We start from the raw sequence: 13,315 nt of genomic DNA, 5'->3' as shown, positions 1-13,315 counted from the left end.
GTAGTTTCTCTGTCACCAACCATGTGGTTTAAGGGGTGGGAAATACCAAGAAAAAGCATCCAAGTCTCATGGAAGGCATCACTCATTTTTCTGCTAAGCCCATGGGTAGTTTTGGAATTTTCAATGAGAAGAAACGTTGGCATCTCAAATTTATGGATAGAACTTTCTATCATTTTTATTCTTTTAATATATTCACTTAATACTTTTCTAATTACGTTCCTCTTTTCAGTGTGTGTGTGTGTGTGTGTGTTTGTCTATTTGCAGCTTTTCACTAATTAATGTGGCCACGAGGAATGTCAGTGGCCGACATCTAGGTCAGTGTACTAGGATCTGCTTAATTTGTACCATAAGTTTTTTCTTAACCACAATATTATCACTTAGTTTTATCATGTTATACTCTAGCATCTCCATTTCTAATCTCTGGAAAAAAACAGGGTAAATAAATGCAATAATTATTCCTTACACATAGTATTCTTCCCTAGTAAATTTCTTGCCATTTATTGCTGAGTAATTAACCCACCACTAATGGGCATTTGGGTCTCAGTGATGTTGCCCAAGACTTTAAAGGATGCACACAGCTCTTTTATGATATTAAACCTTAGTATGGCTCTCATATTTTGTGTGTGCATGTCTATGTGTGTGTATGTATACATATATTCAATTTAATATATATATATTGAATTGAAAGGCCAAACCAAATCAAACTTTCATTTATAGTTCTTATTCTAGCATTTCAGCAGTTAAAATGTCTAGATAATAAATTATAGAGTGAGCATTGTTCTCCTTTTAAAGAGAAAGAACACATTTGGCCTAGCAGGGGCATAAACCATGTCTTACAGATGGCCTCTTGTTAGCTGAGCTCTCTAGCTCCAGGTAGTAGGCAGCAAGAAGCATGGGCATTAGATTCAGACAAATCTGAGTTCAGTCTCTGCTCTGCCCTTAAATTGCTTGCTGTGTGTTCTCAGCTTCAAGTTTCATAACTACTGAGACTGTGTTTTCTTATTTATAAAGTGAATTAATAATAGGTATTTTTCAGAGTTGTTTTTAGCATTATAAGACTGTATCTAAGACCCCAGAATAATTATAGCTATTACTATGTTAATATTATTATAATTCATATATAGTATATACATATAAGAAAGCAAATAAAAGGTTCAATTATTTTATAATTTATTGAGCATCTTCTGTATAGGAGATACTTTACATGGCATCTTTGATAGAGGAACACAGAAATAAGACATGGAATTTCCCATGAAGGAATTCATCCCAATAAGATGCATACATACCTGCACACATGCACACACACACACACACATATACTAAATATACTAAATATATATATATGTATATATATATATATATACACTAAATATATACTCTCTATATATACACACTAAATATAACTGCATGCATACATATACAAGCAGACCAAATATCAAATCACGTGCAATAATTTTCTGAACTAGAAACATCAGGAGCTGTAAATGCTTGACCTCTTTCTCACCACCTGTCCAGAATCTCTGACCATTGTCAACTGTTCTAGATCAACGTCCCCACCTTGTGGACAGAATAAAGAGTCTGACCCCACATCACTTTCCCTTACTGCCTTCATTCAGATTTTGGGAAGACATTACAGTAAACCTTAGTATGGCTCTCATATTTTGTAGGTGCATGTCTATGTGTGTGTATGTATACATCCAAGTCTCATGGAAGGCATGAGGTGGGGAGAGAGGCTTTGGTAATCTGGATGTGAATGGGTCATCTCTAAAAGATTTAGCTAGCATTCACTGCAGGCTCCATATTTGGTGAATTTTATCAAAGGTATCCCTTCTTTATGAAATACAGGTATATGTTTATCTCCTTCCTCTTTTCCCCTCTCTTCAAACTTCCCAGCCAGCCAACTGCTCAAAAGGTATTTCTTTACCTGAAATTGCACTAATTCTGCATTCTTTAACTCTGAAATTCTAATCTCTGATTACTACCTTCTATAATTTTATTTCTCAAAGTACTAAACATTCTTTTCTATCTCATGGTGACCCCAAGACCTCCTTATTCTCCTAATCTCTGCCTCTTCTTCTCCATTATGCCCACCACACCCATCCCCATCCTCAGAGGATTGTTTCCCATGTGCTAGGTGATCTTCAAAATTCTTTACCTATATTATCTTTTTTAATCATTTCAATCTTATATATTGGGTGCTATAGGTCCATGCTTCCCTACCCAATTTTAAATTCAAAATCTAAAAAGCTGTGAAAATTAAAAACAATGTTTTTTACTCATTTGACATCAAGACCTGACACAAACTGAGAAGAAGCTATTTTTTAGTCTTTATTGATTCCACTGAACATAAATAATCATATTTTACTTTGGAAGTACTTATATAATTATGGAATCGATAGTACAAACTCACTGGATATACACCTAAAATAGGATATGTGTACTGTAATGTCTTCCCAAAATCTGAAAAATTCTGAATTAAAAAACACATTTTGATCACAAAGGGTTGAAATAACAGACTGTGAATGAGTATTGCGGTCGTAGTCACTTTACAGCTAAGGAAGGAGAGGCCAAAGTAAAGGGGCAGACCTGCCCAAAGTCATACACTAGTTAGGGACATAACTAAAATTCCAAAGTTGATCTGTATCCAGAACCTGATCTCTAAGCATGTGCTTCTTCTGATAAATGTGGTAGCCCTAAATTTTCTGAACTCGATCCTATACATTTTACCTTCATATTTTCAGCAGTCTTTGTATGATTTCTCGTTCTTAGTTTCAGGCTACCAAGAAAGCAATCTCATTGGTTTACTCCATTACTTAACAGCTACCAGTGGCTTCCCATTGGCCATAGGACTGGGTCTTAAATTCTCACAATGACATTAAAGACACTTTCCATAACATGGCCTTGGTCTATATGTCTAATCTTGACTCTTCAGTCTTTAACTCACTTTTGATATTCTAATTGCATCAGGACCCAAAATATTCAAACACTTCTATATGCCAGAGCCTTTAATCATGTGGTATTCTTTGCTTGGACTGTTCTCATATACTTTATGTACTTGGTGGTCTCTTGCTGAGTTTTCAAGGCCCAATTCCAATGCTACATCCTTTAATGTACCTTGCTAATTTCACACAGATGCTTCATCTCACTGCAACCCCACCAAAGCACTGTACCATTTTCCATAATATAATGGAATTTGCTCACACTGAAGTGTGATATATATGGTGTTTTTCTTCCCTTTGATTTGTGAGCCATTTAAACCATAACTTATTTTTCTTCTCGATACTCAGCTGAATTAATGATATATAAGAGAATCCTAATACTTGATTGAAATTAAAATACAGCATTCATGTGAATCATGTCTATTCAGATTTCATTACTTGTCCTCACATGCATCAGGGAATATTAAAATGTAGTTAGCAATTTAAGCATGCCTCCTTTGAGTTTATGCAAAAAAAAAACAACCCTGAAGTTTTATTTCTATCATTATAACATTTTATCAGCAAATGGAAGGATGCCTGACTTAGAGTCAATGCTCACTATATGGGTTAAATAAGTAGAAAAATGATAAATTCATTTATCATGTTGGGGTTTTAATCTTTAATTAATAAACCATTGTTTATCTTATTTAATTCCTATCCTGTGTGAATTAATGGCTAGTCTTATCTCTTGTGTCATTGACTTAATTCTTATACTTGTATGGTCTTTCATCTTTGTTTTCATATCTTAAGTTTGTAATCTTTTTCAATGTATCTTTTTATTTCATTAATCTACTTTGAGAATAAAAGTTTGGGTATTTTTGACTTGTCTGTTAAATACCAAACATTATTCCTGTTTTGGGGAATCCAGTGATTTATTCAAGCAAGAAAATTCTCCCATTCTTTATATATATAATATATATACGTTCCTGAGTAGTAGCACCTTTATACATTGTATTTTGTGTTTATTAGAGAGTATCGATATTTAGAGGAATTTGAATTGAGAATATTACTTTTAACATTCTACTGAAAGATTTTTTATTCACGTTTTATAAACAATGTATACTGGTGTCCCTTTGGGAAGAAAAATTTGTACAAGGATCTTAGCTTGAAGTTTGCTCTTCATTAGTACACATTTGCTGTTTTACACACATATATTTGTTTTATTTTCTCTGTCATTATTCCCCACCCCTCAAGGAAGACAGCAAACTGAGTTATGTCCAATAATTTTGTCATAAAATGCTGCTCTTCTGTTTTCATTGAATCATTGTCAACTCTCATGAACAGCAGTGTGCCAAGGGACAGATACAATCATTCATGACTGACATTTTTGCTCCAGACCTTGCTGTCTCCTCTTCCTGTCAGATGCTTCCTAAGGACTCCTCATTTATATTTTTTCCCATTGTTCTTCTATGTTCAACTGTATGAATGTTTTTCTCCTTCAGGAACCAAATGTAGTGTGAAAGACAGTAGAAACCAGCCATCAACCACTAAGTAGGAAATCACCTTGAATATCATAGATTGGGAATTTTAATTGGGTTAGTGAGCTTTGTCTATGAAGAGTATAATAAAGACCTTGCAAGAATCATTCTGAGTCTAACTTTTTCAGCTCTATGGCCTATTCCTTATTATGGATAATTCTTTTTTTTTTTTTTAAGATTTTATTTATTTATTTGACAGAGAGAGACACAGCGAGAGAGGGAACACAAGCAGGGGGAGTGGGAGAGGGAGAAGCAGGCCTCCCGCTGAGCAGGGAGCCCGATGCGGGGCTCGATCCCAGGACTCTGGGATCGTGACCTGAGCCGAAGGCAGACGCTTAACGACTGAGCCACCCAGGCGCCCCTATTATGGATAATTCTTATTCCTTTTCATATCACCTAAGATTTAGAACAATTGTAGTATGTCTTAGGAAAATTATCTCTGTGAATATAGTAACTCACTGTTTTAGAGAACATACCTTTTGGTGAGTTTGTAAATGTTTATGACAACGAAGTTATATAATTTAAACCTATTAAAATTAGTCTTTACCTGTATCAGAGAATGAATCTGAAATCAAATAGAAGTTTTACAGGGAAGCTTTGAGGCAATTTTCAGCTGTACTAGTAATTCCACACAACATCTTAATTCACCAAGTTGAAATTAAATATACATTCATTCATTAAACACATGCTTTTGTAGGACCTACACTATGCCAAGCTCTGTGTTAGGCATGGAGACCCAGAGGTGAATAGGATGGAAAAAGCTCTCATCCTCATGGACCTTAAACTGTGGTAGGAAAGACAGACAATAAACAAATACTGAAGTTTCACATAAGATAATATTGAAAAATGAGAAGTATAAGGTACTATCAACAACAAAGTAAGGTGATACTATATGAGTAAGGATAGAACCCACCCTGAAGGTTCTGTCCACTTCTCTAAGGTGATACTGGAAGAAAAAAATCCTAACACTAAATACTGCATTTCTGTAATTCTAGTAATTGCATTCCTGATACAGTTTTTTCTTCCTCCCCCAAATTCAAATTATTCTAGAGCTTTGTCAGCAGTTGGAAAAGGAAATTGAAATATTTTAGGTGCTTTATAATAAGAACATTTTCAGATGATATTCTATAAATTACATACTCATTTAGTATTAGTTGCACAATGTGCTTTTGTTTCCTATTCACAGAAATATGTCTACATAGACACATGCAGTCCATTTCTGGTTGTCTATTAAGCACTTACTATATGCAAGGCACTGTGCTAGGTACTGTTTATCAGATCTTGCCCAGCATTGCATTCTGTGTATCTAATGGGAGAGGTAGATATTTATCTGGTCATCACACTAGTGAAGACTTTATGTAATTACAAGTGTGGTGAGTGCTATGAAGGAAGACTGCATAATGCTCTCAGAGTCTGTGGCATGGAGGTATGATTGAGTTGAGTAGATCAATGGGGGCTGCATGAGGAAGGGATGATTCCACTGAAACATGAGTGGGAATTAACTAGATGAAAGGAGGAAAGAAAAAGAGCATTTCATATGAATGTGCTAAGAAGGGAAGGAGAATGGGCTATTGAAGGACTGCAAGAGAGTGAGTGCAGTTGAAGCAGGAGGAGGAAGAGAAGTCTGGTAGGAAATGAGGTTGGGCAGGGGGTTTCTGAGCCACTTTAATGTTAAGACTGCAGGTATCTCCTAATGTCATAATGTGGACATTGACTTTTTTTTTAAGATTTTATTTATTTATTTGTCAGAGAGAGGGAGAGCATGAGTGGGGGGAGGGGCAGAGGGAGAAGCAGGCTCCACACTAAGCAAAGAGCCTGATGTGGGACTTGATCCCAGGACCCTCGGATCATGACCTGAGCTGAAGGAAGATGCTTAGCTGACAGAGCTACGCAGGCGTCCCATGGACATTGATTTTTTTTTTCTTTTTTAAAGATTTTATTTACTTGACAGAGACACAGCGAGAGAGGGAACACAAGCAGGGGGAGTGGGAGAGGGAGAAGCAGGCTTCCCGCTGAGCAGGGAGCCCGATGCAGGGCTGGATCCCAGGACCCTGGGATCATGACTTGAGCCGAAGGCAGATGCTTAATGACTGAGCCACTCAGGTGCCTGGAATCAGATCTTTCTACTCATTCATTAATTCTTCAGTTGTAACCATCCTGCTGTTTTTATACCTGTTTGTTCTTCATGGACATATTATATTTTTCTTACCCAATATTTCTATTTAATTACTGTCATGATTTCCTGTTTTATTTTATATTGCTATATCTTTGCTTATCTTCTTAGGTATGCATGAAGCCTTTTATTTTTATCTTTTATATATTTTTTAAGTTTTTAATTAAGTTTCAGTTAGTTAATATACAGTGTAATATTAGTTTCAGGTGTACAATATACTGATTCAGCACTTCCATACAACACCCAGTGCTAAAACTCTGATTTCATCTGTTTTTAAATTCTCCTTTAGATGTTATATATTGAGTTTATTGTCATCTTTTAATAGTTATGTGGCCTCTGGGAGCCTAATAATTTTGGCCTGTGAACTCATGCATCTATAGTAATGTGAGTTGCTCTCTGTGGTGATTCAGGGAAGGCAGAAGGCCAGCCCTTGCCTGTCTCCCACTCACCACTGTGACACACATTGCCATATATCTAGAAATAAATGTTATAATAAGTATGTAACTTATTTATTAAAAAGACTAATTTTTTTTGTCATAAAATATGGATATTTTATTCCAGCTCCAGGGAATGAAAAAAAAGAGGAACACATTCTTCTGCACACCATTCTAATTTAGCTGAATTAATTTGAAAAAGTTAAAGTAAATATGTATATGTATCTGTATAAATATTTATATATACACATATGTATTTCATCAGTGTTTATATATTTACTCTATTTTTGTTTTTTAATAAATACCCTTAAAAATCATTAAATGCATACCAATACTTCTGCCTCTTCATCAATCATTTAATACTGTTTGGATTAAATTCACAGTTTGTGTTTTAATCCCTTATATGATTGGTCAAACTGTACATTACATTAGAAGATGTGAGGGAAAAACTTCGTTTAAAAGTTATACCCTAAAAAAAAAGAGGTTATACTCTCTGTGTCACAGTTACCCTTTACATGATTTTTTCATCACTGTTTTCAACTTCACACATCTCGTAGTTCTCTACGCAGACTATTTCAGCTTCCAGTGCTGTACATATCCACATCTTCTGGATGGGACTGCCCGTGATCCATGAGCTTGGGGTCAAGCATAAACTTTGTTCTTCATGGACATATTATATATATATATCAGGTGGTGTAGCACCTGAGGTGGATTCTGATTTTGTCTTTGTTTCAGAGCTGAGTTCTGTCAAGGGCACTGAGTATTTCAGGCTGTCAGTTGTTTTTGCAGGTATTTCTATTTCAGCAGAATTTCCTAGCTTAGATTTTTCTTTAGGTTTAGGAAATGACTCTTTTTTGTTGATTTTTGTCCACAATGATTTAACTGCTTCATAAATTTGCTGGCTTGTAGTATATGCCTTTTTCCCAGTTACCTTTGCAATTATGGCTGAACTGGGTAGCAAACAGTTGCTCCTAAAGTGGCCAGTCCCAGTGGATAAGCAATTTTCTTAAACCTGGAACCTTTTCTTGCTGAAACCAAGCCTGCCAATCCTGAAACTGTAATCACTCCAAGTTTTGGGAGAAAATCTCGAGGTGGATTCTTCAGATAGATATACGCATCTTTTCCAGATTGTACCATATCCATTATTCCATTTTCACAAACACATAAACACTCTTGCACCAGCCAATATAATGACCAGTTGTAGTGCAGATGGGTGCAAAGCCCATTTGTAAACAACCAGGCTGTTCCTCAACATATTTAGACTGCAGAGGTGGTGCATTATATATGGGGAGCTGCTCTGGTTTTACTAGCTGCTTTTTGTGTTCTTCTTTAGCTGCATGCACAGTTACAGATGCACATATCAGACCTCCAGGTATGGTTGTCAGCTTTCCCATCCTAACAGCTGCCACATCTGTGACCTTCTCCGTCTGAGTTTTTCATATGGTGGTAAAAAAGACTAAAATTTTAGTGAGTGGCATGAAGAGTCCTGAACAAGTCAAAAAATAAATGATATCTCAGGGTAAAATAATTCAATATTTAAAATTTCACCTATTTATTAAATTATTCTAAGTTTCATTTGGGAGACTGAATGTATGAGAAGACCAAAAAAACAAACAAAAAAAAAAATTGAGGATGAAAATGTGACCTATTAAAATGCAACATTAAGACTTAACTCCAGTGTAGCAACTTTACTACGTTCCTTTATGTCTTTACTCTCTTACACTTATAATATTTATGCCTTAATTATTTGCTTTACATACATTGAGAACCATATTACATGCTATTTTTCCTTCAACCATCAAAAATAAATTCGAGAGTATAAGAAAAGTTTATTGTATTTACTCATATTTTAGCTGTTTTTTTTTTTATCCCTTCTTGATATTCTAAGATTCATTCTTTTATCATCTCCTTTATGCTTAAAGAAGCTCCATTAGCCATTTATTTAAGGTATGTCTTCTGGTAACAAATTCGCTTAATTTTCCTTCTTTTGAAAAAATCTTGGAAGGAGAGGTCTTGGGGCCCCTGGGTACTGGATTTGGGTTGAAGTCTAGGCTCTGCTCGGCCTTTGCTTTTGGGGGTGGGGGCAGAGTTTTAGTATTTCTTACTGGTTTTCTTTTCATGACACAAAAGGGAAACACTGACGTAAAGTATGAGGGCAGATACATTGCCAAAACAAATATGCAGTATATAAGATAAAGGATCAATATGCATAATACGTGGCAAATCAGTTCAAAGTTGGGTAAATGGTTACATTACAAGAAGAGAGTATTCCTTCAATTTTTATAAATTAATTATCATTGTACTAATGTCTATTTTTACTATTATTAGTGTGGCCAGTCACTTTTCATATGTCTATTGCCTTGGGTTGTTGATGGTTTAACATCCATATGAATGAATCCGAGAGATATGTCCTTGGCCAGTAGCAGTGTCATGAGTTGATATTAAGAGGTTTCTCATTTTTTTCAATTTAGAATGAATTGAAAATCAGAATATTAAGTAAATAAAGCAACAGTGTATGTGGAACAAAAATAAGATTGACATATAACTATTTTTTTAAAAAATTGTTCTGATGTATATTGATATATATCAGAAAAATAAATAAAATCTATATTTATGTAACTTTTCTAGTAATTTATTTTTCTGACTTTCGCATATTCGATTATTACCTCCACAGGTGAGACTCTCTTTTTTTTTCACCTTTTTATTCCTGGTATCTAACATAGTACATGTGAACATCGAATGTTTGTGGAATAAATGAATGAAAGGACAGATAAGCTAATAAGTAAATAAATCTCCATTTTACATTTGGATGCATAATTTTGATAATTATGGGGGTAAGATTTGATATGTTATATTGAAAGAGGAATGATATGGGGCACCTGGGTGGCTCAGCTGTTAAGCGTCTGCCTTCGGCTTGGGTCATGATCCCAGGATCCTGGGACTGAGCCCCACATCGAGCCCCACATCGGGCTCCCTGCTTGGCGGGAAGCCTGTTTCTCCCTCTCACACTCTCCCTGCTTGTGTTCCTTCTCTCCCTATCTCTCTCTGTCAAATAAATAAATAAAATCTTAAAAAAAAAAAAAGAGGAATGATAGTAAATATATTAGAATGATATTCTACAGTCACCTGCCTTTAGGTTGGTCCACAGTTGGTTTTCAAAAGAATTCACCCTCGTTTTCTTTTCTTACTACATAAAATGATAATGGACGTATTATTCAAATCTCCTTTTCACTAGAAGGTCAGTTGTAAGACTGAAGAAATAGTTTTTATGTTATTGATTAAAATGATCACACAACCTTCTGTGATGGTATTTGTTGAAAACCCTTTGGGGGCTTGTTATAGTTAATGAGTGGCTCTAGAAACTTCAGAAGTAGATTAATAGGAAAATACCAGCAAAGTGAGTTAAGTTTGTAAATTAAGACAGACTTTATTAATATCCATGCCTGTTATGTTGCTATGTGTCAGACATGCCCTCTCTACTTTAATCTTTAATTTAACTAATCATCCCTTTGATTCCACATCACTATGACATCACTGATAGTTAAAGATTAACCTTGAAAAAGGCTTCTCTTCTTTAGTCATCAGAAAGATATGAAATTCCATTAATTAGGTGTGAATTTCCCATCCCCTTTAAGGCAAAAGTTACAGGAGTCTCTGAGTGTAAAGATTTATCATATATTTTGGCGGTGGCAGGGGAGGCTGTTCAGAAATCTGTCTAGACACCATTAGTTGTTTTGCAAAGTTAATTTTGGATTAACTGATATGTGGCTCTGCTTTCTCTGTAATTCAACCAAGGAAGAACTGCTTGATTGTGTCTCCCTCAGCAGAACAAGATGTCAGCCATATTTATCAACATTAGTGCCCTAAAAGCAAGAACCTATGGAAATGTAATTCTTTTGGATCCCTTTTTCAAATATTTCTCTTTTTCTTCAGCTTATGGTAAAAAAAAAATACCTGTAAATTATGTATTTCACAGTTGCATGCTATAAATCTGTTGGAACAGGTGCTTGATATTCTGGCTGCCATTCCCCTCAATTCCACAGTTTTGATTACAAGCTTCAGACATGTTATTCTTGTTAATTTGTTATGAGAACAAAATAGTGGACCCTGAGATATTAGTTATGTGGGGCTGACCATAAATATAAACATATATGTACGTATATATAATAACATAGCAAGTATATATATTTATAATGCTATATATATATAGCAAATATATATTTATTACTCTTTCTTTGCAATGTGTCAGTCATCATGATTTATTAAAACATCTAATTCTCAGGAGGAGCTAGGTCCAGAAGAGCAACAAACAATGAAAACCAACCTTACACATTCAGAGGAGATACATAAGTTTTTTAGAAAATTATTTTTTCCTTTATAACTGAAGAGTGTGGTATAGAAAAAGTTGTAGTTGATGCTCATATATCAGTCATAATAGAATTTTTTAGATAGCCAAAATAATACATTAATAGGATTTTTGAAATCCTAATGATCTTGGGAATCATCACTTTGCCACCATGGCTCACTTCACAATCCCTTTGTCATACCCATCAGAGATAGTGATTTCTCCCACATATTCCTCCTTCCATTTCTTTTTTTCTCTTTTCCCATGTAAATTATTTCCACTCTTTGAAGGAAGGTACAATCTAAATAATTACAGAATATGAATAGAAGATTGGGAGAGCATCCTGAGCTATAACCCAGGATTTCTGTAAAATGTTCAGACCCCATCAGATATTGAGGATTTTGTGTGCATGCAAAGGAGAGGTGGAATGAACCAAGTAGGCCACTCCTAAATAGTGGTGTCTCTGAAAACACCAAAACAGATTTATCAGTACTTCTTCTAGGAAACACTGTAGTAGATTAATATGCCTCTGTTTTATTTATTTATTTATTTTTAAAGATTTTATTTATTTATTTGACAGAGAGAGAACGATCACAAGTAGGCAGACAGGCAGGCAGGCAGAGGGAGAGTCAGAAGCAGGCTCCCCGCTGAGCACAGAGCCCAATGTGGGGCTCATCCCAGGACACCGGGATCATGACCTGAGCCGAAGGCAGACGCTCAACCGACTGAGCCACCCAGGCGCCCCTAATATGCCTCTGTTTTAATGAGATCAAGTATATTATGGATGTTATCAGAGTTCCAGTGTTTGTTTTTTAATCAGTTTTCATTAATCAGATGCTTCTGTTCTAAATAATTGGCTTTTTTTCTTCGTTTGTGTTTATTTCTCTAATGCAGACAGAGAAAGGACTGTCAAAAGTATGGCAAGAAAGTGAGCAGAACTCTGGTAATCACTGGCAAAGGGCTGTCATCCTGCTAGGAAAGCTAAGGAATTTTGAAGTCCTATTCCAAGGGATCAGAACAAGGGATCTAGGAGGAGGACCTGCGATTGATGACATTGAATTTAAAAACTGCATGACTGGTAAGTTCCTGGAAATCACTTCTATTTGGAACAACTTTTATAATCCCGCCATCTTATCATTACTTCTCATTTGCAAAATGTTCTGCTGAAATGTATTTGGTACCTCCATACAAATCAGTTGAAAGAGATCATTTCATAAACTTACATGTTAAGAGAGGATAGCGTCTCCCTCCCACAAGCACACAAGCATTTAATTCCTTGCCTCCTTCAGACCATCCCCTCTCTGACATGTAGAAGTATTTTCCTTTGCATTGACTTTTCAACACAACTCAAGGGCATGCCTAATATTTACATACCTTTATCCCAATTAATTTAAAATGAACTAGTAAAAAAAAAAATTGTTAGAAAGCTGTCACTTAGCAGATATATGAGAAATACATTCACCCAGGTGTAATTCAGGCAGAACTTGAATTGAGAGCAAGGCTTTGGGTATTTAAAATGCTACTCCAGGGGCGCCTGGGTGGCTCAGTTGGTTAAGCGACTGCCTTCGGCTCAGGTCATGATCCTGGAGTCCCGGGATCGAGTCCCACGTCGGGCTCCCTGCTCAGCAGAGAGTCTGCTTCTCCCTCTGACCCTCCTCCCTCTCATGCTCTCTGTCTCTCATTGTCTCTCTCGCAAATAAATAAAATCTTAAGAAAAAAAAATTTTTTTTAAATGCTACTCCAGCAGGTGAACAGCAACTTGAAAAATTTTGCTATCATTTATCTCATTTCCAAATGTGTGAAGTGTAACTATACTTAGATTTTCTTTACAGAACTACCCAGAAAATGTCAAAAATAATTATAAATATACTTGCACAGTTTCACAACTGGCAAAGTTCTTTCTGAGG

At 35.6% G+C, this 13,315-nt stretch overlaps 1 protein-coding gene and 1 pseudogene across 1 annotated transcript in view; one reads left to right on the top strand and one right to left on the bottom strand.

Moving 5' to 3' along the window:
- Window positions 1-13,315, top strand: part of MALRD1 (MAM and LDL receptor class A domain containing 1) — an 807,963-nt gene that overhangs the window by 529,224 nt on the left and 265,424 nt on the right. Inside the window, exon 30 of the mRNA XM_035022447.1 lies at window positions 12,303-12,486. Within this exon, the coding sequence (XP_034878338.1) occupies window positions 12,303-12,486 (184 nt within the window). The remainder of the gene's footprint in view (window positions 1-12,302; window positions 12,487-13,315) is intronic.
- LOC118021954 lies at window positions 7,624-11,089 on the bottom strand (annotated as a pseudogene).

Source organism: Mirounga leonina, unplaced genomic scaffold (assembly GCF_011800145.1).
Source record: "Mirounga leonina isolate KUSES-001 unplaced genomic scaffold, KU_Mleo_1.0 Mir_175, whole genome shotgun sequence".
In the NCBI taxonomy this organism is placed as follows: domain Eukaryota; kingdom Metazoa; phylum Chordata; class Mammalia; order Carnivora; family Phocidae; genus Mirounga; species Mirounga leonina.
The sequence above is the reverse complement of the archived record's forward strand: the minus strand, read 5'-3'. Positions and strand labels throughout refer to the sequence as shown.